The sequence below is a fragment of the Diabrotica undecimpunctata genome, chromosome 8 (assembly GCF_040954645.1).
Source record: "Diabrotica undecimpunctata isolate CICGRU chromosome 8, icDiaUnde3, whole genome shotgun sequence".
Classification (NCBI taxonomy): domain Eukaryota; kingdom Metazoa; phylum Arthropoda; class Insecta; order Coleoptera; family Chrysomelidae; genus Diabrotica; species Diabrotica undecimpunctata.
In genome coordinates, this window is record NC_092810.1 from 16,383,621 (window position 1) to 16,407,809 (window position 24,189).

The following is a 24,189-nucleotide window of genomic DNA, read 5'->3' on the forward strand; positions in this document are numbered from 1 at the left end:
ACATAAAAAGGAGCGACATTGTGTCGACAAATAACATAGAAGATGTGCTTGTAAATAGAAAAAAAGATAGTGATGGAGTGGTTAGAAATGAGATGGATGAGGTACGAGTGAGAAGATCCTTAGGTTTTGAAGTACAAACGTACGCTGAATAAAGATTTTCCGTTTTTTACTGTCTCGATGGCCAAAACAAATGTCTCAAAATTCATTGGTAACCAAAGTCATCTGTACTCCACACCTAGACCGTGACAGAAGCAAAGAAAAAGGACATGCTGTCTTTCCTCCCGTATCTGCCACCAGTCACACACTATCATTTTAAAAATCTCTGCATCAACACAGGAACCCGTTCACGAATCCAGCAATAGGACACGACATAGACGATCATGAACCGGTCTTTGATGATTAAAACTAATGCCACTTAAGCTGTGAGAGTATTATTGAACATTGTTGTAATAAGTTTTTTTGTTTGTTATTTTTTTTGGTAACAAAAATTCCAGTTTTGTCATACTTCGCTTTTTAATCAATTTTTTTCCACCAAATATTTCAGAGTAATAATGGATCAAGTCCAATTTTTTTCAAGAGTCTCCAATTATTTCCAAAAAGGTTATTTATTTAATATTACACATAGTTTAATTATTTAAACAACATATTACATAAGAGGTTTTCACTTAGATTCGGTTCATTGGTGTATTCTGTAATAGTGGAGAGCTTGTTAACTTTAACTCTAAATATCTTTCTGAACGCATCTTTATTTGCTTCCTCCTCTTAAGTGCCTTCTCTGTTGAGGTTGGCGATCAATATGGTAAATTTCTCTCTGTTCTGGGCTTGATGAATTAATTCATTTCTTCTCGTGTGGGTCCAATCTGATGTTTCGTAGCCAAGATTTTTTCTTTTGTTCTATGCCTCTTTTACCTTCAATCTTGCCTTCTAATATTACCTGGAGCTGCCCAAATTCCTTATGGCGCATTATGTGTCCTAGATAGTTCTGATATTTGCTTTAAGTTGTTGTTTGTTCTGAAAGCTGGTGTTATTCCTTTCTTTTTCATGCGTTTGACTATTTTTGTTGATATCTTACCTGTATATGTAATCGAGCAGAAGGTACTATAAGATACGTTGATAAGTTGATACAAGATATCATCCAAAATAGTCAAACATATAAAAAAAGAACGGAATAACACCAGTTTTTAGAACAATCAACAACTTAGGCAAATATATTAAGAACAACAAGAGCCAAAAAAAAAGCAGTTAAACAGTGGTGTATACAAACGTAAATGTGCCGAATGCCCAAAAACTTACATCGGTCAAACTGATAGAACTTTTAAAAAACGTATATCTGAACACAAAAGGGCTTTCAATAATAGAAAAACTTAAGCTATCTTTATTAGAATTTATGGAAATTATTGGCCTTAAAATTGCATAGAAATTATATCTATGGCCTTGGTATACTCATGGACAAAAATATCGAATATTTTGGAATTTTCCAATTATTTTTTGTAGTCACTATTATTTCAAAATAATTTTAGATTACTGATAATACTCATATAGTAGGCTGATGTACTCAACTGGTTTGAAATATTTTTATGTTTATTTTGACGTTTATTCGGTGGTTAGCGTCAGTCGTACATTTTATCATAAAAAACCTTCTTCACGTAAAGCAAAAATCATACTAATTCGGTTATTTTTAGTTTAATTTATTAAGTTTAATTAAATATTGTTTTTATTTAACTCAGTTTAAAATAAGTATCCCACCAATTCGACAGTGCGATGAAGCTCAAGTAGTACATATTGTAATTTTGTACGAGGAAGGATATGCACAAAATATATCGCACGACGTCTCAGCAGAACTGAATCTATAGTTTCGAATACTCTAAAAAGGTACCGCGAAACAGGAAATTTTGTACGAAGGTCTGGTCAAGGACGCCCAAGGTGCACAACCGCAATTGATGACCGTTTTTTGGTTCTTAATTTTACACAAATCGTTCATTGACATCGATGCACCTTAGAAATGAGCTATTAAATGTTAGACAAGTTAATGTGAGTTCACAAACAGTTAGACGAAGATCAAAAGCAGCAAACTTAAAACCCAGACGCCCCGCCAAAGTTCCACGTCTTCTCCAAAATCATAAAGCTCGTCGTTTGGAATTTGCAAGAACACATATTTAGCGAAATATCGACAACTGGAAATGCGTTCTTTTCACTGATGAGACCAGAATCCTATTATGGAAGCCAGATGGTCAAAACTACGTCTACAGAAGAGTTGGAGAACGATTTGCCAGCTGCAGTCTCTCCCAGACCATTAGTTTTGGAGTTGATGGCATAATTCTTTACGAAGGTATTAGTTGGGAGGTACGTACCGCACTTGTGGAAGTGATTGGGCGGATGACTAGTCATTCTTACGTTTAAAACATCCTGCAAGATCATGTTTTGTCATATAATGCTCGACCACATGCCGCTGCCATAGTGAGTAATTAGCTTGATGAGGTCCAAATTCTAAGATTGGATTGGCCACCGTTTAGCCCGGATTTAAATCCAATATAGCACATGTGGGATCACCTAAAACGCAGCATACGACAAAGAAATCCCGTTCCAAATACGATAGAGCAGCTTTGGCTTGCTGCACAGGATGAGTGGAATGCAATTTCCCAAGGATAATTCCAAAATTTACTTGCAAGCATGCTGAGAAAGATGCAAGCAGTAATAAGAGCTAGAGGGGGAAATACTCGTTACTGATCATGCACTTCTTTCAGTTAAAACGACTTGTTTTAACGCAATTTAAATTATCATTTAAGTTTAGAGTAAAATAACCTTATTTACCTAATATTAAACATTTATTTTTTATACAATTTTCTCTGCATAAAAACTTAAAATTGTTCCTTAAACATTGTTAAAATAAACTCTATTTTACAATAAACTTATAAAGTTTAAAGTTTTTAAATAAATTTTAAAATGAATTTCCGTCAATTAACGGTCAATTTGACAGATTACAAGGAGAAAAGTGATTCTACTGAAGATCTCGATCAATGGAGAAAAGAAAAGATATTATTCGTTTTTTTTCTTTTGGTGGGTGATGTCACCACAATGAGTTTCATCACCTTTTTTGTATTAGAATATTTATAATGATTGCCAATCGCTAGATGAAGACGAGTTCTATTAAAAACATTTTTATTATTTTAGAACTTATAAAACATCTCTACAAGAACGATATTCCCATTGCCGTGGCTACGTCGTCCTCCCTAGAAGCGATGCAAGTAAAAACCAAAGATCACCAAGATGTTTTTAAATTGTTCCATCACATCGTGTGTGGTAGCACGGACCCAGCAGTTAAACAAGGAAAACCAGCTCCAGATATATTTTTAGTATGTGCTTCCAGATTTCCTGATAAACCTAGTCCTTCTAAAGTAAGTTTTCCATGGTTTTTAAATTCATATTTATAGATATCGAATGTTTTTATATAAACCTGAACCTCTAAAAATCATACAAACTAGCTGAATTTTTCTAAAAATGCCAATTTTGACCGTTCTCTGAGAAACAACACTTGAAGCGACCGGCGATTATAAATGTCAGTTACACGCGCGCGAAATCAATTAATTAAATAAAATTTGTATCAAATTGACGGTAAAAATTCGATATCTTTTGATCATAGTATCCTATCGACCAAAATCAAAATGCATTTCAAAGGTAAAAGAGCGCAGCTTTCGTATACAATTTTTGTATTTTGCCGCAAATGAAGTCAGTTTCTATAAAGCTTTTAAATAAATAAACGTTGTGCGATTTTTGCCATTTTTTACGATTCTCGTGAGATCAATAAAATTTATCACTTCCATTGACCGATTGCTGTTGAGTTTCCATTGTTAAAGCCTAATCTTCAAAACCTATAACATGAAATTTCGAGTAACAAATATGAGGCATTTGAAATATGTCTAAAAATGCTGAATTTAAACTTTCACATTACAAACGATCTAAAACATTTAAATTTGCTTCTTTTTGGTTGAATAAGTTCGTTTTTCTAAACTAGGGGAGACCGGGGAATTCTGCGCCCTTAAGAGAAAATACTTACAAAAAGTTTCCTATGGGCACACAAACTTCCAAATTACTGTAGAAACTGTTATTGCACGGGATTCCTTCAAGTACGGTGTAATTCTACTTAGAAATTAAATAAAGCTGTATTCGAAAACAAAATTATTGTAATAAAGCAAATATTCTAAACAAAACAAATTTCTTAAAGACAAAATAACAGATAATTTTATTTTCTGACTGTCTTTCGTTCGATTTTTGCACACATATCGCACTTATAATTATTATTCTTCTTCTACGGCACTACAGCCCAAATTGAGCCTCCTTTATTTTTTGCCTCCACCCTTGCTTGTCTGTGGCTGATCTTCTCCATACACGGACTCTAAAAGGGCTTGTGCGTCGCTGTTTACTGTGTCTTTCCAGCGCTTTCTTGGCTTTCCAACAAGTCTCTCCTGTATTCTAGCATTCAGTGCTCTTTTTGGTAGCCTATCCTCTCGCATTCTTATCACATGTCCGGTCCATTGCAATCTTTGTATTCTAATGAAGTCTGAGTGGTGCTTCCTTATAAAGTTGATAAAGCTAGTTGTTGTATCGACTTCTGAAGATTCCGTTTTCCCTCACAGGTCCTAGTATTCTCCTCAGTACTTTCCTTTCGAATGTATCGAGTTTGCTTTTGGATGTTTCTGTCAAGACCCATGCTTCACTGCCTGCTTCACTGCTTGCTATTGGTCGAATTAAGGTTTTATAGATTCTCATCTTTGTATTTAGGTGGACATTTTTAGATAGAACTATATTTTTGTTTGCGTTTTTAACTCTGCGTATGTTTCCTGTACTCCTGTTGGTGTTCAACTCATAGTATTAATATCATCGACATAAGCGGCAAGTTGAACCGTTCGGTTGGTCAGTAGGTTTCTTCATCCAATTTGCCCATCTCCCTGCTTTAGTCCTTGCGAAATTTTGAAAAACTTTGTCCGGTGGTTTTGTATTCGTACACATGCCTGAGTTTCATCCATTGTGGCTTTAATGTGAGTCTAATTAGCTTGTGTGGTATTGCCAATTCAGCCAATATATTGTAGATTTTGTTCCTTTTGACTGTAAATATTTGATCCAGTGTCGATCTTCCCCGTCGGAAGCCCGTCTGATACTCTCCAATAATATTTTCTGCTAGTGGTTGGAGCCGCTGGTTTATAATATACGTGAGGACTTTATGTGCTGTATATAGTAGAGAAATTCCACGGTATTTTATAGATCGGGTATACTATACTTTTCTTCCAGTCGTCGCGTCGGGTATTTTCTCTTCTTGCCATATGTCTTTGATGAGTGCGTGGATGTGACTTGCTACCTTATACAATTCTGCTGGTATTTCGTCAACTCCCGGGGCTTTATTGTTTTTCTGGGCCTTAATAGCTTCGAGAACTTCCTCTATGGTTGAAGCTTCTACTCCATTCTCTACTTCATTCTCTTCTACGCAGTTCGTACCCATTTCATCTTCCATGTCTACTTGTGTACCAAGTAAAAATCATTCGTGAAAATATTGCTTCCAGGTTTCCTTGACTTTCTGTTGGTCACTGACTATTTGCCCACTTTCATCTTTACACTTGTAGTATCCTTTAGACTTGTTTGAGGTTTATACCCACTTTTTTATCTTTTTTAGGTATTCGTAAGCCCCTCTAATTTCGTTGTTTTTGAAATTTTCTTCCATTTTTTCTATTTGTCCATTTTCATAGGCTCTTTTTTTATTTCTACATATCTTGTCTGCTTTCCCCCTTGCGACTTCAAATGATGTTCGTCTTTTCCGTGTTCTTCTTGTTATATACATTTTGTATGCTTCATTTCTTTCCTCTATTGCTTGTCTGCACTCGTCATCGAACCATGCTCCTCTTCTCGCCTTTTTCTTGTTTCCCAGGGTGGACGCTGCCGCTGTCAGTACTGATGTTTTGATATTATTCCATTTGCCGTCTATGGAATGCAGTTCTAGGGTCCTTAACTCATTTGGGACTTCTTCTTCGAACTTCTCTTTACATTCCTTAATCTTCAGTTTTTCTAGGTCCAGTTTGTTTGTTCTTTGCCTTTCGTTTCTTTCTTTGTTAACTCTGCATCTAAATTTGGTTTGGAGTAAAAGATGGTCTGATCCACAGCATGCTCTTCGTCGTGTTCTCACATCTGAGATACTACTGGCTGCTCTTTTGTCTATCAGCACATGGTCGATTTGATTGGTTGTGGTTTCCTCCGGTGAAATCCATGTCATCTTGTGTATGTCTTTATGTGGGAAGCATGTGGAACTTATAACCATGTTTTTACTGGTGGCAAAATTTATCAAAAACTCCCCATTCTCGCTTGTTTAATTGTGCAGTAGGTGTTTTCCTGTTGTGCCATAGAACTGCGACTCCTTGTCTATTTTAGCATTCATATTAGCCATTATAATCTTGATGTCTTGATTAGAACCGGCAGTGGTGACTCCTGAACTACTCGATCCACTCATTTGTCACCATAGGCGGAGTTGCTATAATTATTAACATCTAAATCCCAACCACTACATTCTGTATTAGCCCAATTCGAACACATTACACAATAGTACCAAATTTCTTTGTTTCGTCTGAATTGACTGCACATCAAACACTCCTCATTTTGTAATGTTAGGTCTACATCATCTAGTTCATCATCATCACAAAGCTCTTACTCTCATCATAACTTTCAGACCCAGAATCATCAAAATGTAAGTTTCTAACTGCAGCTCTCTTGCTTACAGATCGTTTCTTTGCTTTGGTAGCCAGTTTTTCTACGGATACTGTAGTCCTTTTCCTGGTTTCAGTTTTTTTGACCTCTTTTCTTGTTTTATTTCTAATTGAATTTTTAGCGATGTGGAAATGAAAATTTCTGAGTGTTGTTTTGCACGTGATTTGTAATTTTTCTTTATAATTTTGGAAGATGTGCTAGCTTTTCAATAGGTACACTACACTGAGTTTTAATTTTCCTGACGTTCCAGGCTGGGGTTCAGCTCGCTCGGGTTCGGTATTTCTAGATGTAGTTATCTGCGTAGTTTCATCACATTTCAATGGTCCCGATTGGGGTTCGGTATTTCTAAGTGGAGTTCTCTGCAAAGTTTCGTCACAGCTCCAATGTATTGTTTGTGGTGTCGTTCTGTGCTTAACTTCAAATTTTACATTCGACTGCTTAATAGGACTGTCATAGGTGGTATCGTCGGTTTCATTTAAGTTTTGTCTTAAGAATTTGTCCCTCTCCAGTCGCCCCTATCCATCGCCTTTCTCCGTCAAGCACGTATTCCCATATTTCTCATGTCTTTATCGATGTTATCAAGGAACCTTGTTCTAGGTCTTCCCCTTCTTCTCTGACCAATGGGTCTATCAAGGAGCGTTTTTCTATCCATCTGTTCCATCCGCATTACATGTCATATCCACCTCAGACGTCCTATCTTAATATGTTTTACGATATCAGGTTCCTGGTATATTCTATAAAGTTTCAGGGACCACTGTTCTTACGTTTCTAATAGATCCATGAAATTGTTATATCGGTTTTGGAATACGGTAGCAATATTTGGTCTCCTCATTATAAATGCTACAAAGATCTATTAGAAAGAGTACAGAAAAAGTTCTTAAGATTTATTGCTTTTAAATTGAGAATACCTGTAAATAAAATTGAATAGATTGTTTTGCAATCTTTACTTAAATTGCCTACTCTTGAAGAAAGGCGAATATTGCTAGGTGTAGCATTTATATATAAATTAATACGAGGAGGCATTGATGCTAGTGCTCTTTTGGAAAAGGTTTACTTCCGTACTCCCTGTAGAGACACCAGATCCCAAGACTTATTTTATTTAGAATTTCATAATTGAACTTATACTGTAAATAAACAATTACAGAGAATGTGTAAAAATGCAAACAAATTTAATAATAATGATTTCTTTTTATTTATCACTAAGTACTTTTAAGAATAAGATCGAAAATACCTTTTTATATAATCACATCGTGCTTTAATAGTTTAAGCTAATCTTAAGTTGATTTGTAAAAAAATATCAAGTCCGTAAATAAAAATTACATTACATTACAATACTTTCATGAAATGGGATCAGTAGCTGACATAAAAAGGGAGTGTGAAAATGTGAAGGGGCAGAAGTAGCAATTGTAGCTAAAGGTTTGTGGTACTTTGTCCCATTTGGAATCAAAATCGACCTGTTTTAGCATTTTCACGAAATCTAATGGATATTCCCAAATATCAGGTCGGACTCTTTTGAGTGGCCAACCCTGTTCCCAGTGCTCAATCCTTCAGACATTTATTTTTATGTAATGTTATGGATTTTTTCTAATTCTTACATTTTTACTTTTAGTGTCTCGTTTTTGAAGATGCTCCCAATGGAATCCGAGGAGCCCTCACTGCTGGTATGCAAGCTGTGATGATACCAGCTCCCTATATTTCCCAGGAACTTCGAAAACCTGCTACTCTAGTCTTGGATTCCCTGACGCAATTCAAACCAGAGTTGTTCGGTTTACCATCCATAGAATGATCAAATTTGTTTTTAGCACAATTGATTTAAATATTTATTTATTTATTAATAGATATTTTATATTATTTTTTTATATAGAGGGCGTAAGTGAGTGTAACTGCCAATTTTTTAAATAACACTTGCACAAGATATTTTTACGTCAATATGTTAACGATTTATATTTTTTCCTATTTTTAAACACTAAAAAAATTCTTTCAAAGTTTTTTAGGGTTTAAATTTGACTGGAAAATATTTTTGAAAAGTGATACGATAACAAATATGTCTTGGATTTGTTAATCAATAAAACAGAGACAGCGTGTTCACGTTTGAAAAGTTTTGTCTGTTAAAAAATCAAAGAATATGAATAGTTATCAAATTTTTAATATGTTACTGTGACAATCTCTCTTAGCTGTTATAACTTTTGTTTATAAACTATGAACAAAACAAAACAGCGTATAATCTACTTATATCGTCAGTATTAACTGTAAAATTTGTTATTCATGATGTTCACATGAAAAGTACTTACTTGGCCGGTATTTAAATGTAAATTTTCTCTCTACAGAAAGTTTTGTAACACTTATATTTATTGTATTTATACAAATAAAAGCAAAACTATTGTCGTTGCATATCATATATTCCTTGTGGCACCACGGGCATCGTAGACCATCACCGTTATGATATTCGTGATCAGCGATCCCAAAAACCCCCCTGTTAACGAGTGTGCACTGGTTCTGTATCGATTTTCCATAAAACTAAAGGAGAAGAGGCCCGTAGTAAGCACCAGGTGGCTTAAGGATCATCGCCGACATAATATTAGTGTTCCGCGACCCCAAAACCCCCCGAGTAACGAGTTTGCACTGATTTTGTATCGAATTTCCACAAAACTCGAGGAGACGAGGCCCTTCCTGGGCACTAGGGGCAACGGAGACCATTACCGTCATGATATTCGTGTTCAGTGACCCCAAAAACTCCCTAGTAATAACACTGAACTGATTTAAGTCAATTATTTCCCAATTTCACATCATCATTTTTGATCACAAAATTTCCTGACACACGAATCGAATGCAAAAAGTTTCGTTGAGATCCAACCTATTGCAAAAATTTGGTAGGTTTTGCGCTTTTTACTGCTCTATTGCCTCTCCTACCTATGCACAAGACGAATCTGTTAAGAAAATTTAATCCAGATTCCATACATACACAATGTTAAAATTTATATACTTTTTAGGTGCAGTTATCATCACTATTTCAAAACAAAACTTCAACTTATGGTTTTGCACGTGAACTGTAAACCTTTTATTTTAATGATATGTAGTTAAAATTTCCAAAGAAAGCATTAACTTTTTTATAAAGGTACTTAAATGAATCCATGTCATTCCTTACTTGGTAACCTGCCTAAAATTTGGTAATGTGTAATAATTTTTGAACTTAGGTACAAAATAACCACGTTAAATGAATAACTGTCCAAAAAGCTTTATTTACAATTAAAATCTGCAAACTAGGGATTTTGTTGATATTACAGTAACAAGTTGTCATTTTGGTAGTGAGTAATTATTAGTTCGACTGTCACTTAATAGATGGGAAAATAAGTTCACGTTTCATTTAATAGAAGACAGCAATGATGTATTAAATGGCAACAGATGCGCGTTTGCCCAATTTAAGAAAAATCTGCAAAACATTGAAAACGAGTTTTGTGATTATGCAGTAACCATGGAAATACGAATCACGTGGTTTTGTCTAGCAAAGCGGCCGCTCCCAGTAAACATTTTGGTCTCGTTTGACCATCAATCATGACAGTATAACGTCACAGAGTCTTAACAATTCGCGAGGAACCGCAAAGTGGGCGACGCCTGTGGTAGATTTCAAAACATCCACTTCGGGAAAACCTTGAAATTGTATTTATTTTGTATACATATTAGCGACCGGTTTATATTGTAATTAACAATGACTTCTGCTTCAAAAAACTATTGCAGTGTTCCTCAATGTTCCTCCTATTATAATTCACAAAAAAATTCTATACATAAGTCATAAATTTCCGCTGGACGAGAATATGAGAAAAGTTTGGCAATGCATTTTACGAATTGGCAAACCTATAACCAAGTACATGACTGTGTACAGTTTACTGAGAACTATTACTTTCCAAGTGTTATATTTTAATATATTTATACTTAATTTACTTTATAGTAACACCTGAAACTAAATTGAGAAGACTGAAGAAAAATGCTGCTCCATCAGCTAAATTGCCCCTACGGTCTCATGAAGTTATTAGTAGAAAACGTACGCCTTACGTTTTCTACTAATTTACAAAATATAACGTGGCTAGCTCCAAAAACTGCCTCACCCTAAACTAAAGATCTCTGCCGATCTTGCAACCATATAAATAATTAAAATAATGTAAATTTTACTTCCTGTGTTTCAGACATACTGTAGAAAAACAAACATTTAATTTTATTTTTATTCAGGTTTGGGAGTCAATTACCTTATGTGTAAACTCGAATCCCAAACAAATAAACTTTGAAGAACGTACTCCAACTTTTACTTTGGCAAAACACACGTGTAAATGATTTATATTAAACGTTTTATAACTTAGAGATCAAATGACAAAATGATTTGATTTCCCGAAGTTATCGTCCATCTATGAAATCTTCAGCGCCCCCTGTCGGAATTGGCTATTGCGAATACAAGTATACCATTTTTATCCTTGGCACCGTGACGTTATATAATCATGGTTGAAAGTCAAACAAGGCCCAAAATAATTTTATCGAAATGTTTACTGGGAGATTATACTGGTTTTTTACATAATACATAGATTGGTCAGGTGGCGCTTATCCAAAAACAATTCCAGTTTTATTCACTTTCTGGCGAATTTAATTTTTATAGACAAAACAATATTATGTAATCATTGATTACCTAATTTTTGTTTGTACACTTCCCGTCATATAAAACTGGTACACTTTTTTTCCCAATGTAAACCTGGGTTCAGACTGGATACATTGGTTTGTGAATTAATTCTCTGTTGCCATCACAGATAACGGAATTGCACTAAATCTAATTAAAAAAAATAAAGTTATTATTAGATAGGTATTATTTTTATCATTAACAACAAAAAACCGTATTTAATAAATTTAATAACCAGAGATAGGGTTCAGCTAATATCCAAAATATTTGAAGGATCTTTAAACCTAGATTATTGGCACAGGGAACATTGGAATGCATCTACTGTACCTAATTTTTTACTTCAATTACCTACCGAACACGAACTGTATTTTGTATCAATAAGTTTAGTCACAGGCCAACTACCAAGATTAATTTATTATTTATTATATGAACGATAACATTAACAAAAACTAACATTATACTTTATCCTACGTAGATTATAAAGTGACAGTTACAATCCAATACCTCACTGTAATGTTTATTATAATAATTTAAAGTTATGTCTAGATTGATTTTATCTATTACTATATTTGAATTGCAATATTTTCATAAATTATAATAAAACACAAATCAAGGTATGAGTACTTAATTGAGATAATGAAAAATTACAAAATTAATATGAGAATTTTTTAGGATGCATGTTTAAACAAATTTAATGTGACTGACTGATCGAGAATGCTCGATGTTTTAGTTTTTAGAATACTCAAAACTGGCGGTCTCTCACACAGCCCTGCTTTTAGCTGATTTCATATAATATTTTCGTTTGAACTGGCAACAGTGCCCTAGAAATTAGAATGACACATGTGACAAGATCAACTTACACAACTTGAATAACATGATTTTCGGTAATAAGAGTTGTACCAGTTTTTTATGACGCGAACGGTACATTTAAATATTTCCGTAAGTGAAAAAAATTATTGAATTTTACTTGAGTAATAATTAGAAATGAGATGAAAATCTGAAATTTTCTGAGGAAAAATTTCCCCTGTTGACATTCGATATGAAATTTTTTTTTGTAGTGACGCTGTTTTTCAACTGACTTACATATTTTAGATTTCTTAGAAATACTGTTGTTATAAATAAATAGTAACTGAATCTTCATTCACTTGAGAATTAGCATAATCCCTTTTTTGATGATTATTTACTTGTATTACAAATTTATCAGTTTGAAATAAATATTTTTGAGTAGGTAAAGGATTAAGAATTGCAGTCTGAATGCTGTCTAAATACAATAAGTAATAAAATTTCCAAATGAATGAACGTTTTGTATCTATTAGTGAGAATTTAACTTTAGGTACATTATCAAAAAGCCTGTTTTGTTGAAGTACCATGGTCATCAAATTATTATAAAAAGGTATTTGTTATTAATTAGAGAGATTAGTAAAATTTTGTTTATATTACATTAGCTTTTGCTATTCTCATAATTTTCTACACAAAAAAGAATGAAGAAAAATATGATTATTGTTACTAAATTTTAATTTGAAAAATCAGTAAACATTTGAAATTAATTAAAAATGTATATAGTAGGATAAATACACTTTTAAGTGTTTACATCTATTTTCAATACTTAGAATTGTTAAAAAATATTCAGTCAAACAATATTAGAACACAAGACTGGTATACACTACTTAAAATGTTTATAAAACCAAAATAATAGCACTCAAAATTAAACCAGCAACTTAACCTCAAAGGTAAACGATACACGGTAACACGATACAAAAATTATATCGAATGATCCCATCCAATCCGAAAATTAGAATTTGTGAAACTTTAACTAATAACTAATATCAATTTACATTAAAGAATATTGCCGATTGAGAGCGAACTGTACTGATCATAAGTTCCAGTATTTGACATCGCTGGCAACAATGTCACTGTTCAGAGAATTAAGTTTCGAGAAAGTTAAAATATCAGAATATAATTTACGTGCTGCAATCTACTCAAATAATTGTTAAAAGTTAGTTTATTTGAATGCCACTCATTTTAACTGCGGCGTATACTCCCTTAAAGAGAATTTTTTGTCGGTAGATTTCAGTTACCCAGAAATTTGAGGTAACTAGAACTGGGTAGTGTAATTGTATTTTGACCAATATACCAAGCTTTGAGCTATATGGAATATTTCGTAAAGCATCAGACACACTCGTTTAAAATTTCATTAAATTATTTTAAAAATAGGTGAGAAAACATAGGGTTCATTAAATTATCTTAAAAGAATAATATTTTTTTCATTTCATGTGCCATATATTTATGATCCCCTATTATTATTTTATTGCAATTTATGAATAACTTGTACTATGTCTGTTTCCTCAATTGTACTATCTCTGTAAGATATAATCCATCTTCTGTATAATAGAGAAGTTTCCCTAAATATTATAAAAACTATCGAAAACATTTACCAAAACAACAAAATGGAAGTCAGAATAGATGGACAACTTACAGAACCTATAGATATAGGCAGCGGAATAAGACAAGGGGATTTATAGAGCCCCATGCTCTTCAATTTGATCATGGATGAAATCATCAAAAGCGTTAACAAAGGAAGAGGATACAGAATGGGAAACGAGGAAATAAAAATACTCTGTTATGCAGAACGACGCAATATTGATAGCCCAAGATGAAGATAGTCTGCAAAGACTAGTCCATAGATTTAACATAAGAGCAAAAGAATTTAATATGACAATCTCATCTCAGAAAACTAAAACAATAGTAGTCAGGAAAGAACCAACCAGATGTGTAACAACCAACAAGCCAGTGTAAGACCAATAATGGCATATGCCTCAGAAACAAGATCCGACACAGCAACAACACAAAGGCTACTGGAAGCGGCAGAGATGAGAGTACTGAGAAGAATTACAGGAAATACGCTGTGAGATCGAAAGAGCAGTATAAATGAATGGACACAAAATAGAAAAAAGAATGGAATAACCACATACACAGAAAGAGGGAGACTGGTATCGTCAAAATAGCAAGTGATAAGTCACCAATCGGCAGAAGTATCGGACGACCGGGCAAAAGATGGAGCGACATCTTTTCATAGAGGTATTAATCGGCCAATGAACAAGCAGAATTGCTTATAAGGAAGAAAAAGAAGATGTCTGTTTCCTCATATGCTAAAATATCGGGCTTTACAGATCAATGCCGAGAAAAACGTTCCACTTTTGTTATGTGAGGTATGATGATTTTGGTGTCTTTCCTTTTAACGACTTTTCCAGAATACAGATCCGTATTATACTTGACAAGTACGAAATCTTCCCCCACGACAGTCACGGCAATTTCTGCATTATCAGCTGACAGTTCTATAGAATCTTTTGAATCATCTTCACTACTGTCGGTTTCATTTTTAGTTGTCGATTTTTCTACTATTTTATATTTAATGAATGAATTAAAAGGAAAGGTACTTTAAAAGTCTGTAAAGCATTTAATTCCTCGTTGAGCGTTTTCGACTTACAAAGCCATCTTCAGAGCTATATTACAATATAATAACTTAATGTAAGTAATTATTTAAATGTAGCAGTGTTTTGAACGTACGTCAATTTTTAAAAACTACCACTACAAGAGACGGATCCCATCGCCCAAAAAAAGAAAAAATTCTTTATCAAAATTTAAAAAAGGCAACACAAAAAAAGTTTGGTTATGATACGGGTGTAGGGATGACACCATCGAGTTAGAATCTATGGAGAAGCTATGAGCATATTAACGTATGTACTAAAAACGGCGTAGGTAGGCGTGGCTAACTGTGATATCCATATGGCGGTGGGATCATGGCCGGACTCAATAATATTAAAACTACTATAAAAATATGACTAGTTATTCAGAAGATTTAATCATAATCTAAAAAAGTGCAATACATTTTTAATAAACTATGATTTATTTATCCCGCGGTAAATACTAAAAACACGATATATTATACATAAAGATATATTAATACACTCAAATACTATTAATTTATTCTCTGAAGTACGGGCCATTACTTTGTTTACATATTTGTATACTAACCTGTGGAACGTTATTCCTGAAGATTTTTTATTAACATTGCTTCTGCCACTGCAATTACGTTGAGAACAAGAAACCATTATTATGCACTATCACAATATATTATTACAGTTTCTACAAAAGTATTATAAAACTAAAAATATTCGAAAAACAACAAACGTAATTAAACATATACGATCTGTCAAAAGTGGCAAAACAATATGGCCGAAGTGAGGTCGTTTTTAGTCACGTGATGCCCTCTCCATAGATTCTAACTCGATGGATGACACACTCAATTCCATCAAGGGATCAGGTGCAATGACTCCGATTGCACCTGGTAACTTTGACAGGTTTTGACAACAAATTTTAACTCTTAAACCGAAACATGTATCTATAGTACATAATGGAAAAAATCCGGTCTCAGGGACCCGGCGCAAAAATATCTACATAGAAACATTTATTTGGATTTTGGATGCATAATTTTATATTTTATTCATAAAAGAAAATACTGATTCTACTATTCTGAAAATTTATTTTTTAACACAGGGATACTTTCAAAAATATTAAAAAAACTTTTTAAATTATTATTTTTGAATTATTTAAAGGAAACACACTGATTTTCAATAATTAATATTATTTATAAAGTTAGACCCCCATTATAGCACAATTATTGCATATTTTTCTGCTGCACTGCAAACAAATAGGATCGCTACATTTTATGCATTTGGATGTTTTTCTATACAATAATTAACGAAAATAATGAGTACACAGAAGAGATTAAGGCAAGAAATTCTTTCAACAAACTGAAAAAAGTACTCTGCAGCAGGGACATTTCAATTTCTTTAAAGATAAGACTTCTGAGATGCTACGTGTTCTCCGTATTATTTTATGGGTTGGAAGCTTGAACATTAAAAAAAGATGTTTCGGACAGATTAAAAGCCTTCGAGTTATGGGCCTATAGAAGGATATTAAGAATAAGTTGGGTGGATAGAGTCACGAATGTCGAGGTGTTGAGAAGAATGAGAAAAGATAGAGAGGTTTTAAATACAATTATAGTTAGAAAACTGCAATATCTGGGACATGTCATGAGGGGCGAGCATTATAACTTGTTGCAATTAATAATGCAATGAAGAATACAGGGTAGAAGGAGTCGCGGAAGAAGACGCATCTCCTGGTTAAACAATTTGAGTGCTGACCTCTTTAAAGCAGCGGTATCGAAAGTGCGAATTGCCATGATGGTTGCCAACCTTCTTATAGAAGATGGCACATGAAGAAAATGTTTTTCTTCTTTCTAAGGTGGGCAGATAGAACATATTTTGCGTTTATGAAGTTTACCAGATGGAAGTTCTTCGGTGGGATTTTCTAATTCTTCAGGTATGACTTCACGTATAACTGACAAAGTATATCTGTAGGAAGAAACTCTATTAAATGAATATAAAGCAGTTTTCATATCTAGAAATACACCAGTTTTTGTTTTGTTATAACAGACAATTTCCGGTTTATTTTTATCAGGGCCTGTTTCAACTCCTCGACGATCATGCTTGGACGATATAAGCACAACTACTGATCTGTTGATTTTCGGAACAATTGACAAGAGACGTACAGGTATATTAGTAGCAAATCCATAAAGTGTTGATCACAGCGGTCTAGATTTATTTGCTTGAACTCTGGTGGTAGAATAGTTTTATTTATCTTCATAGCGTCGACATATGTTGGAAATCTTCTACCAGCTCCAATGAAGTGAACCAATTGTTGGCCGTAATACTCCGATTCGATCTTTAAGCGGTTTACATAGAAGTAAAACTGACCGAGTGGGTTTCAGAGGACTACGTTCTTCTTTGGAAAGTCCAGTTCCATCACTGTCGTTTCCTTTCCTTGAGTTACGCTTCATATTTTTTTGTCATTAGCCAGGTCTCGCAACCATACGATACGGATCTAATGCAACGATAATTATTTTGCTATTAATGTATCCTCTGCAATAAGGATGATTAAGATTCTTATTAGATAAAAAGTTATTCATTTTATATAGGACTTGAAACTTATTTTATATATAAAATATATAGTTCATCACCCACAACCTTTGCTAAGCACAGAATTTCGTATTTCTAATAAAAAATTGCTGAAAGAAATGTGAGTGATTTCCGATGCGTGAGTCCCATAGTACCTATTAGTCTTTTTAAAAGTCACTAGGCGCATACAATTTTGATGGATAATATTTATGTTTTAGAATCTCAATAAATGATAATACAGCGAGAGTTAAAGGTCTTACCCACCCTCCCAATTATTTCCTGAACCGTAATTACTTATATTAATATAATAAACTTTTGGAGTAAGTGATGAAATATCCGTTCTTTGGGGACGCCTTTTCGCAAGAGTATCTTAAATATAATCATATGGCCAATATTACGTCATAAGTTTTATATCAACCAATGTATTTCTAGATTTTAATGGAATTCTGTCGCGAAGTTTTAACTTGCCACAAGAATTTCAAATGATGTATTATTACACAATCCCATTTTAAATTATCTCATTAAATGGCATCCGTTTGTACTTTAATGATTACCTCAATGGTCATAAAAACAATGAATCAGAGTCGGATCATTTACCAAAAAATTATTAATATAAGTTTCACGGTACAGAAAAGAGTTTTGAACGGGGATAACTCGTACTGTATACTAAAAGGTTATGTTTAAAATAATCCGTTGCTTTATATAAAATTGTATACGAACAAAATACTTTTTTATTGCACATATATGTAATTTCAAATGTACTAGTTCCTCTTATATATTTTATTTAATAAGACTGCACTCTAGGAAAGAAGAGTAATATATTTGTTCCTCTTTGTCACTTCTTTGTTATGTGTTATGATAATTAAATACTTGGTAAATACAAAACTAATAAAGATTATTATGGAAAACCACATTAACATACTTGTCAATTATAACAGGATTTTTGTGAAAGCTTTTCCCAAAATCAGTATTTGAATTTAAAATGGAACTATAAACCCTCAGATATACTAAAAGCTATAGGTTACCTTCATCATCATCATGCAACCTCTTCTATCCACTGCTGGACATAGGTCTCTCCCATTTTTCGCCACTCTTCACGGTTCTGTGGTTCTTGTTGCCATTTCTTGGATATTCGTCCAATGTCGTCCATCCGGCGTGTTGGTGGTCGTCCTCTGCTGCGTTTGTCTTCTCTTGGGCGCCAGTCAATTAGTTTTGAAGGCTGAAAGACACAAGATGGACCAGAAAACTAATTGAAAAATAGGTTACGTTGCCAATTTTAAATTACTACTGAAATTAGAACAATTTCTACCAATAATAACACACAATTATTGTTAAACAGGAACTGGTTAAACTAATTCGAAGTAAAAAAATGTATCTATATAACTTTATATAGGGTAAAAGTACCAGTTATTGGCCTCTTCAGGAGAGCACGTCGATATAGCTATAAAATGTTTTGACTCTGTGGGCTATTATGACTATTTTTGTCATGGAATTTTATTATTGTTTCCGAATATTGCACAATTTTATTATGTTAATCTTTCATGTCTGAAAATATTTTACATGTGTTCTTTTGTAAATGTGCAAATGAACCAGCTATTGGCCACACTGTTCCAATTATTGACACGATATATTATATTAGTGATTGGCCATCATTCTTTAATGTGATATTTTACCACTTGTAAGTTAAGATAGGTAGGTAGGTAGGTATTTGGGTAAGCAAGGATTTTGTAATTTGTGTGGGCACGAAAAAAAAGTGCATATCAAAGTAAACTTTTATTTTTTATTCTGAAAAAATTCGCAAACATATACTTGATCTGTGTCCCCATAAAATCTTGTTATGCAAGTCACATAATATGTTTGAAGACACATTTGGCATCTAATGCCTTCGTTACACTCTGTAATATTTAGTACACATACATAACACACACCTTTAGAAACTTTTTGATTTTTAAAATGTGATGGAATGTTTGATACCAAGTTTGTATTTTTATAGCGCGAAAGAATGTTTGATACTGTGTTTCGATTTTCTAAATGTGAAGGAATATTTGATAATAAATTATCAGACAGAATTGTAATTTGTGTTGAGGACTCTTTTGTATTATCATTAAATAATTTTTGTTTGGGTACAATTTTTTTTCAGGGCTTGGAGATTTAGTGTGGGCGACAAATATTTTTGGAGATAATCTTAAATTCGCTTCTGGTGTAGGCGAATGCTTGAAAATGTCAATATTATTTTGGTTATTCATTATACAAATTCAGGTAGTGAAGGCTCAAGAACCTCAATATTGTTACTTCTACTTTCCTGGTGTAAAGGTGTTAACACTTTCAATGCTTTTTTTGACTCTTCTTGATATTTTGCAATAGGAAAGTGAACTTTTACACCTTTTTTAGTTTTGTTGAGGTCGTTTTTTATGGGTTGTCTACTTTCCTTTTCAGATTTATTAAAAGTTTTAGCTAATTTTTTTGTTTTTTTATTATCCGACCTTTTATTTTCTTTCATACTTTGTTTTTTCTTTCTTTCGGGTTTTCTCTGTTCTTTTTTATGATCCTCTTCTAATTGTATGTATGTATTTGTATGTATTTATTGCTTTAAAATATGAAAATGACAACATATATGGCAAACAACTGTAAAATGATTTTATTACTTATGTATTTACTATAAAACCTCTACTGACTTTTGTCCCTCTTAGTAAAGATGCTTTAAAAAATATAAATATATTTTTATATATAGTAGTTATTTTATTTTTGTTAATATGGAAGAGCTTTCATAACGCTTTAAGTGTCAGTATTATTTACTTTATGGCTTATTTTAAAACAATATAGAAAATACATTTGCCGTTTTAAGTTTAGTCGTTTTATTTTACTGCTATATTTATACATACATTCTTGTATTTATACACAGCAGATCTACCCTCCACTAATGAAACCATCACTGGCACGTTTGCAGATGATGCTGTCATCCTCGCAGCCGACGAAAATCCAATTATAGCATCTAACATTCTACAGGTAGAACTGAATGAAATCGAGACGTGGCCTTACAAGTGGAGAATTAAAATGAATGAAACAAAATCAGTCCAAGTGACTTTTACCTTGAGAAGAGACCCTTGTTTCACTTAACAATATCCAACTTCCTCAATCCTATATATATATATATATATATATATATATATATATATATATATATATATATATATATATATATATATATACAAGGATTTCCACAGTTTTCACTGTATTCCTTCACTCAACCGTTTTCTCCACTTTAGCCAGTCCCCTTCCTGTAGGTTTCTTCTACTCATTGCTTCGTCCACTTCATCTCTGAAAGATCTTCGGGGCCTGCCTCTCTTTCTTCTTTCTATCGGGCTCCACTCTGTTATTCTATTTATCCACCGATTTTGGTCTGCTCTTCTGACATGTCCGTACCAGGTTAACCTCTTCTGTTCGATGTAGTCTATTATGTCGGAGTTCATTCCCATTCTCCTCTTAATATCCATGTTATTTATTTTATCTCTTTTTGTTACTCTGCAGCTTCTCCTTAGGAATTCCATTCTGTTGCTCTTATTTTGTTTTTGGTTTTCTTATTTATTGTCCAATTTTCACACCCATAAGTGAGGATACTTCTTGTCATGGTATTGTATATTTTTTTCTTTGTTTTCATGCTGATGTTCTTATCCCATAGTACCGGGTTCAATTTTCGTATGCAGTCTCTTGTTTGTCCTAGTCTATTTTTTATATCTTCCTCCGTTGTTCCTTTGTTTGATATTATGAAGCCTAAATACTTATACTTGTCTGTTCCTTTGATTTGTTTACCTTCGTCTATTTCCAGCTGTTTTATTTCTGTATTCTCCGTTGTTAGGTATTCAGTTTTCTTTAGGTTTATTTCCATCCCATTCTTTGTATATTCCTGCTCCAGTTTTCTCATCATAAAACTCCTCAATCCTCTAGCACTAAATATCTAGGAATACATCTTAGCTCAAAACTCACCTGGAAAGAACACATTCTTAAGAAGCAGAAACAAATTGAACTAAGAATGAAAGATCTAAACTGGTTAGTAGGCAGGAAATCGAAACTAAGCCTTGAAAACAAAATTCTTGTATACAAAACCGTCATAAAACCAATCTGGACGTATGAAATCCAACTCTGGGGATGTGCGAGAAAGTAAAACAGGCATAATTCAAAGATGCCAATCAAAAATACTCCGAACGATAGCTGATGCACCTATGTATCAAACCTAACACTTCATGAAAACCTAAGAATCCCGTTCGTACAGGATGTAATCACTAAACACAGCACGAAGCATCATGAAGCACTGGAATCACATAGTAACCCCTTACTCCAACCTCTGCTAGAACACCAAGTCAATAGGAGACTCAAAAGAATATGACCTGAACTGAAAAACGGTTAAAGTGGTCTTGTCACTGGTGAAGACCTCACCACGCCAATAGGAGCCCCTTGTTCCGCAGCCAGCAAATTAGCTTATAGAACTTTATTTGTGTTTTGATTTCTAAAGATTGTGTCATAATAAAAAAAATATTCCTGTGTTGACGATACATTGAAAACATAATTTATTCATATAATTAAATTATTATTTTACCTTAAAGAGCTACCATACCATGTGTATCGAAATAACGTTTCTCATTTTATCTTCCTGGTGGATACACAGTTAATACATAATGGTCAACAACACAAGCAAGCCTGAGTATTAGTGGACAGTAAACCATTAGAAAGAGTTAACAAGTTCAAATGCCTCAGTTGTACTACAAATGATAAACTGGGTAGTGACATAAAAATAAAAATCAGAACTTTCCTTACAACTCCGCATAGTAAAATGTTATACAGTACGTTAAGTTTTAAATTAGATATACACACTATAAATGGCAACACTGCGCGCCGTAGACTTTCCGCGAACCTTTGTTGACCCGTCACGAATAATTTGTCATTATGCAGTGGTTGTTTAAAGTAATAACAGCCTAGATTTTGAATTTATTTTTGTAAACAACATGTCTGTTTATACGCCCGCAGAAAAGGTTCAAATAATAAAATTGTTTTATGGTGGTAATTCTGGACAACAGTGTGCAGATTTATTTTCTGTGTTTTTTGAGGGAATACCAATTCCTTCCGTACAGTTAATTCATATTGTTAAAAATTTTAAGAGTTGTTATTGCTGCAAAAATTGCAGAAAATATCACGCTCAAGAAGTGTCGCAAGAAAAAGTTGAGGAAAGAGAATACCGGGATACACAAATTTGTTCAACAATCGAGGTAGATTCAACACGTTTAAGAAGAAGCATTGCTAGAGAGTTATATGTTAGCAATGTTATTGTAACGAAAGCATCGAGTTAGAATCTATGGAGAGGGCATCACATGACTAAAAACGACCTCACTTCGGCCATATTGTTCTGACACTTTTGACAGATCGTATATGTTTGTTTACGTTTGCTGTTTTTCGAATATTTTTAGTTTTATAATACTTTTATAGAAACTGTAATAATATATTGTGATAGTTCATACTAATGGTTTCTTGTTCTCAACGTAGTTGCAGTAGCAGAAGCAATGTTAATAAAAAATCTTCAGGAATGACGTTCTACAGATTAGTATACAAATATGTAAACAAAGTAATGGCCCGTACTTCAAAGAATAAATGAATAGTATTTGACTGTATTAATTTATCTTTATGTATAATATATCGTGTTTTTAGTGTTTACTGCGGAATAAATAAATCATAGTTTATTAAAAATGCATTGCACTTTTTTAGATTATGATTAAATCTTCTGAATAACTAGTCATATTTTATAGTAATTTTAATATTATTGAGTCCGGCCATTATTCCACCGCCATATTGGTATCATCGTTAGCCACGCCTACCTACGCCGGTTGTAATACACACGTTAATATGCTCATAGCCTCTCCATAGATTCTAACTCGATTAACGAAAGTATGAAAACAGCACGGTTACAAGAATTATAAATATTTGAAAACACAGCAGCTTTATCCAGACGACTACTTTCGATGAATGGAGCTTTGTGAAACTCTAATAACGAAGGTTAATGATGAACCCAATTTTATTAAAACCATTTTATTCGCTCATGAATCTTCTGTTTCGTTGGAAGTGTTGTTTACCGAACTCACCGTCCTCAAAAAATTAACCTGGACTGGAATTTTAGGAGACAACATAACAGGTCCATTTTTTATTGAGGGCAACTTGAATAGTAGAGTATACCTCGATTTGTTACAGAGTTATGTTCTTCCTGCTATTCTCAATCTTCCTGATGTATATCTGGAGAATTTTTGGTTTTATCAAGACGGCTGTTTAGTTAACAACGCTCGAATAATTAGGGAGTACTTAAACAATCCTTTCTCAAATCGACTTATCAGTGGAATAGGCGATATTAAGTGGCCTGCGCGATCTCCAGATCTTATACCCACGGACTTCTTTTTTAGGGGCATTTAAAAAGCATCATCTACGAGGCTAGAGCCCAAAATTTTGATAAATTAAAAAACCGAATAAGAGAAGTCTACTGTTGCAGCAGAAACTCTTTCATCTGTCCGCAGAAGTTTTTTATGACAGATTGGGATACTGTTCAGCCGTAGAAGGTCAAATATTTGAATCATTTCTGTAGGGCATAAAGAATTATTTCTTATTTTATTAGGAATTATTTTTTATTTTCAATAAGAGTATATTTTTTGTTTTATCTTTTTAAAGAAATGCGCTATTTTTAATTCAACCACAACAAATTGTTCACATTATTAAAAACCGATACAA

General features: G+C 33.4%; 1 protein-coding gene across 1 annotated transcript in view; it reads left to right on the plus strand.

The window, feature by feature from the left end:
• LOC140447214 (pseudouridine-5'-phosphatase-like) overlaps positions 1–20,160 on the plus strand; it is a 34,831-nt gene extending 14,671 nt beyond the window's left edge. Inside the window, exons 3-4 of the mRNA XM_072539730.1 lie at positions 3,172–3,395; positions 8,357–20,160. Coding sequence (XP_072395831.1) covers positions 3,172–3,395; positions 8,357–8,533 — 401 coding nt within the window. The 3' untranslated portion in view covers positions 8,534–20,160. The remainder of the gene's footprint in view (positions 1–3,171; positions 3,396–8,356) is intronic.
• The last annotated feature ends 4,029 nt before the right edge of the window (positions 20,161–24,189 follow it).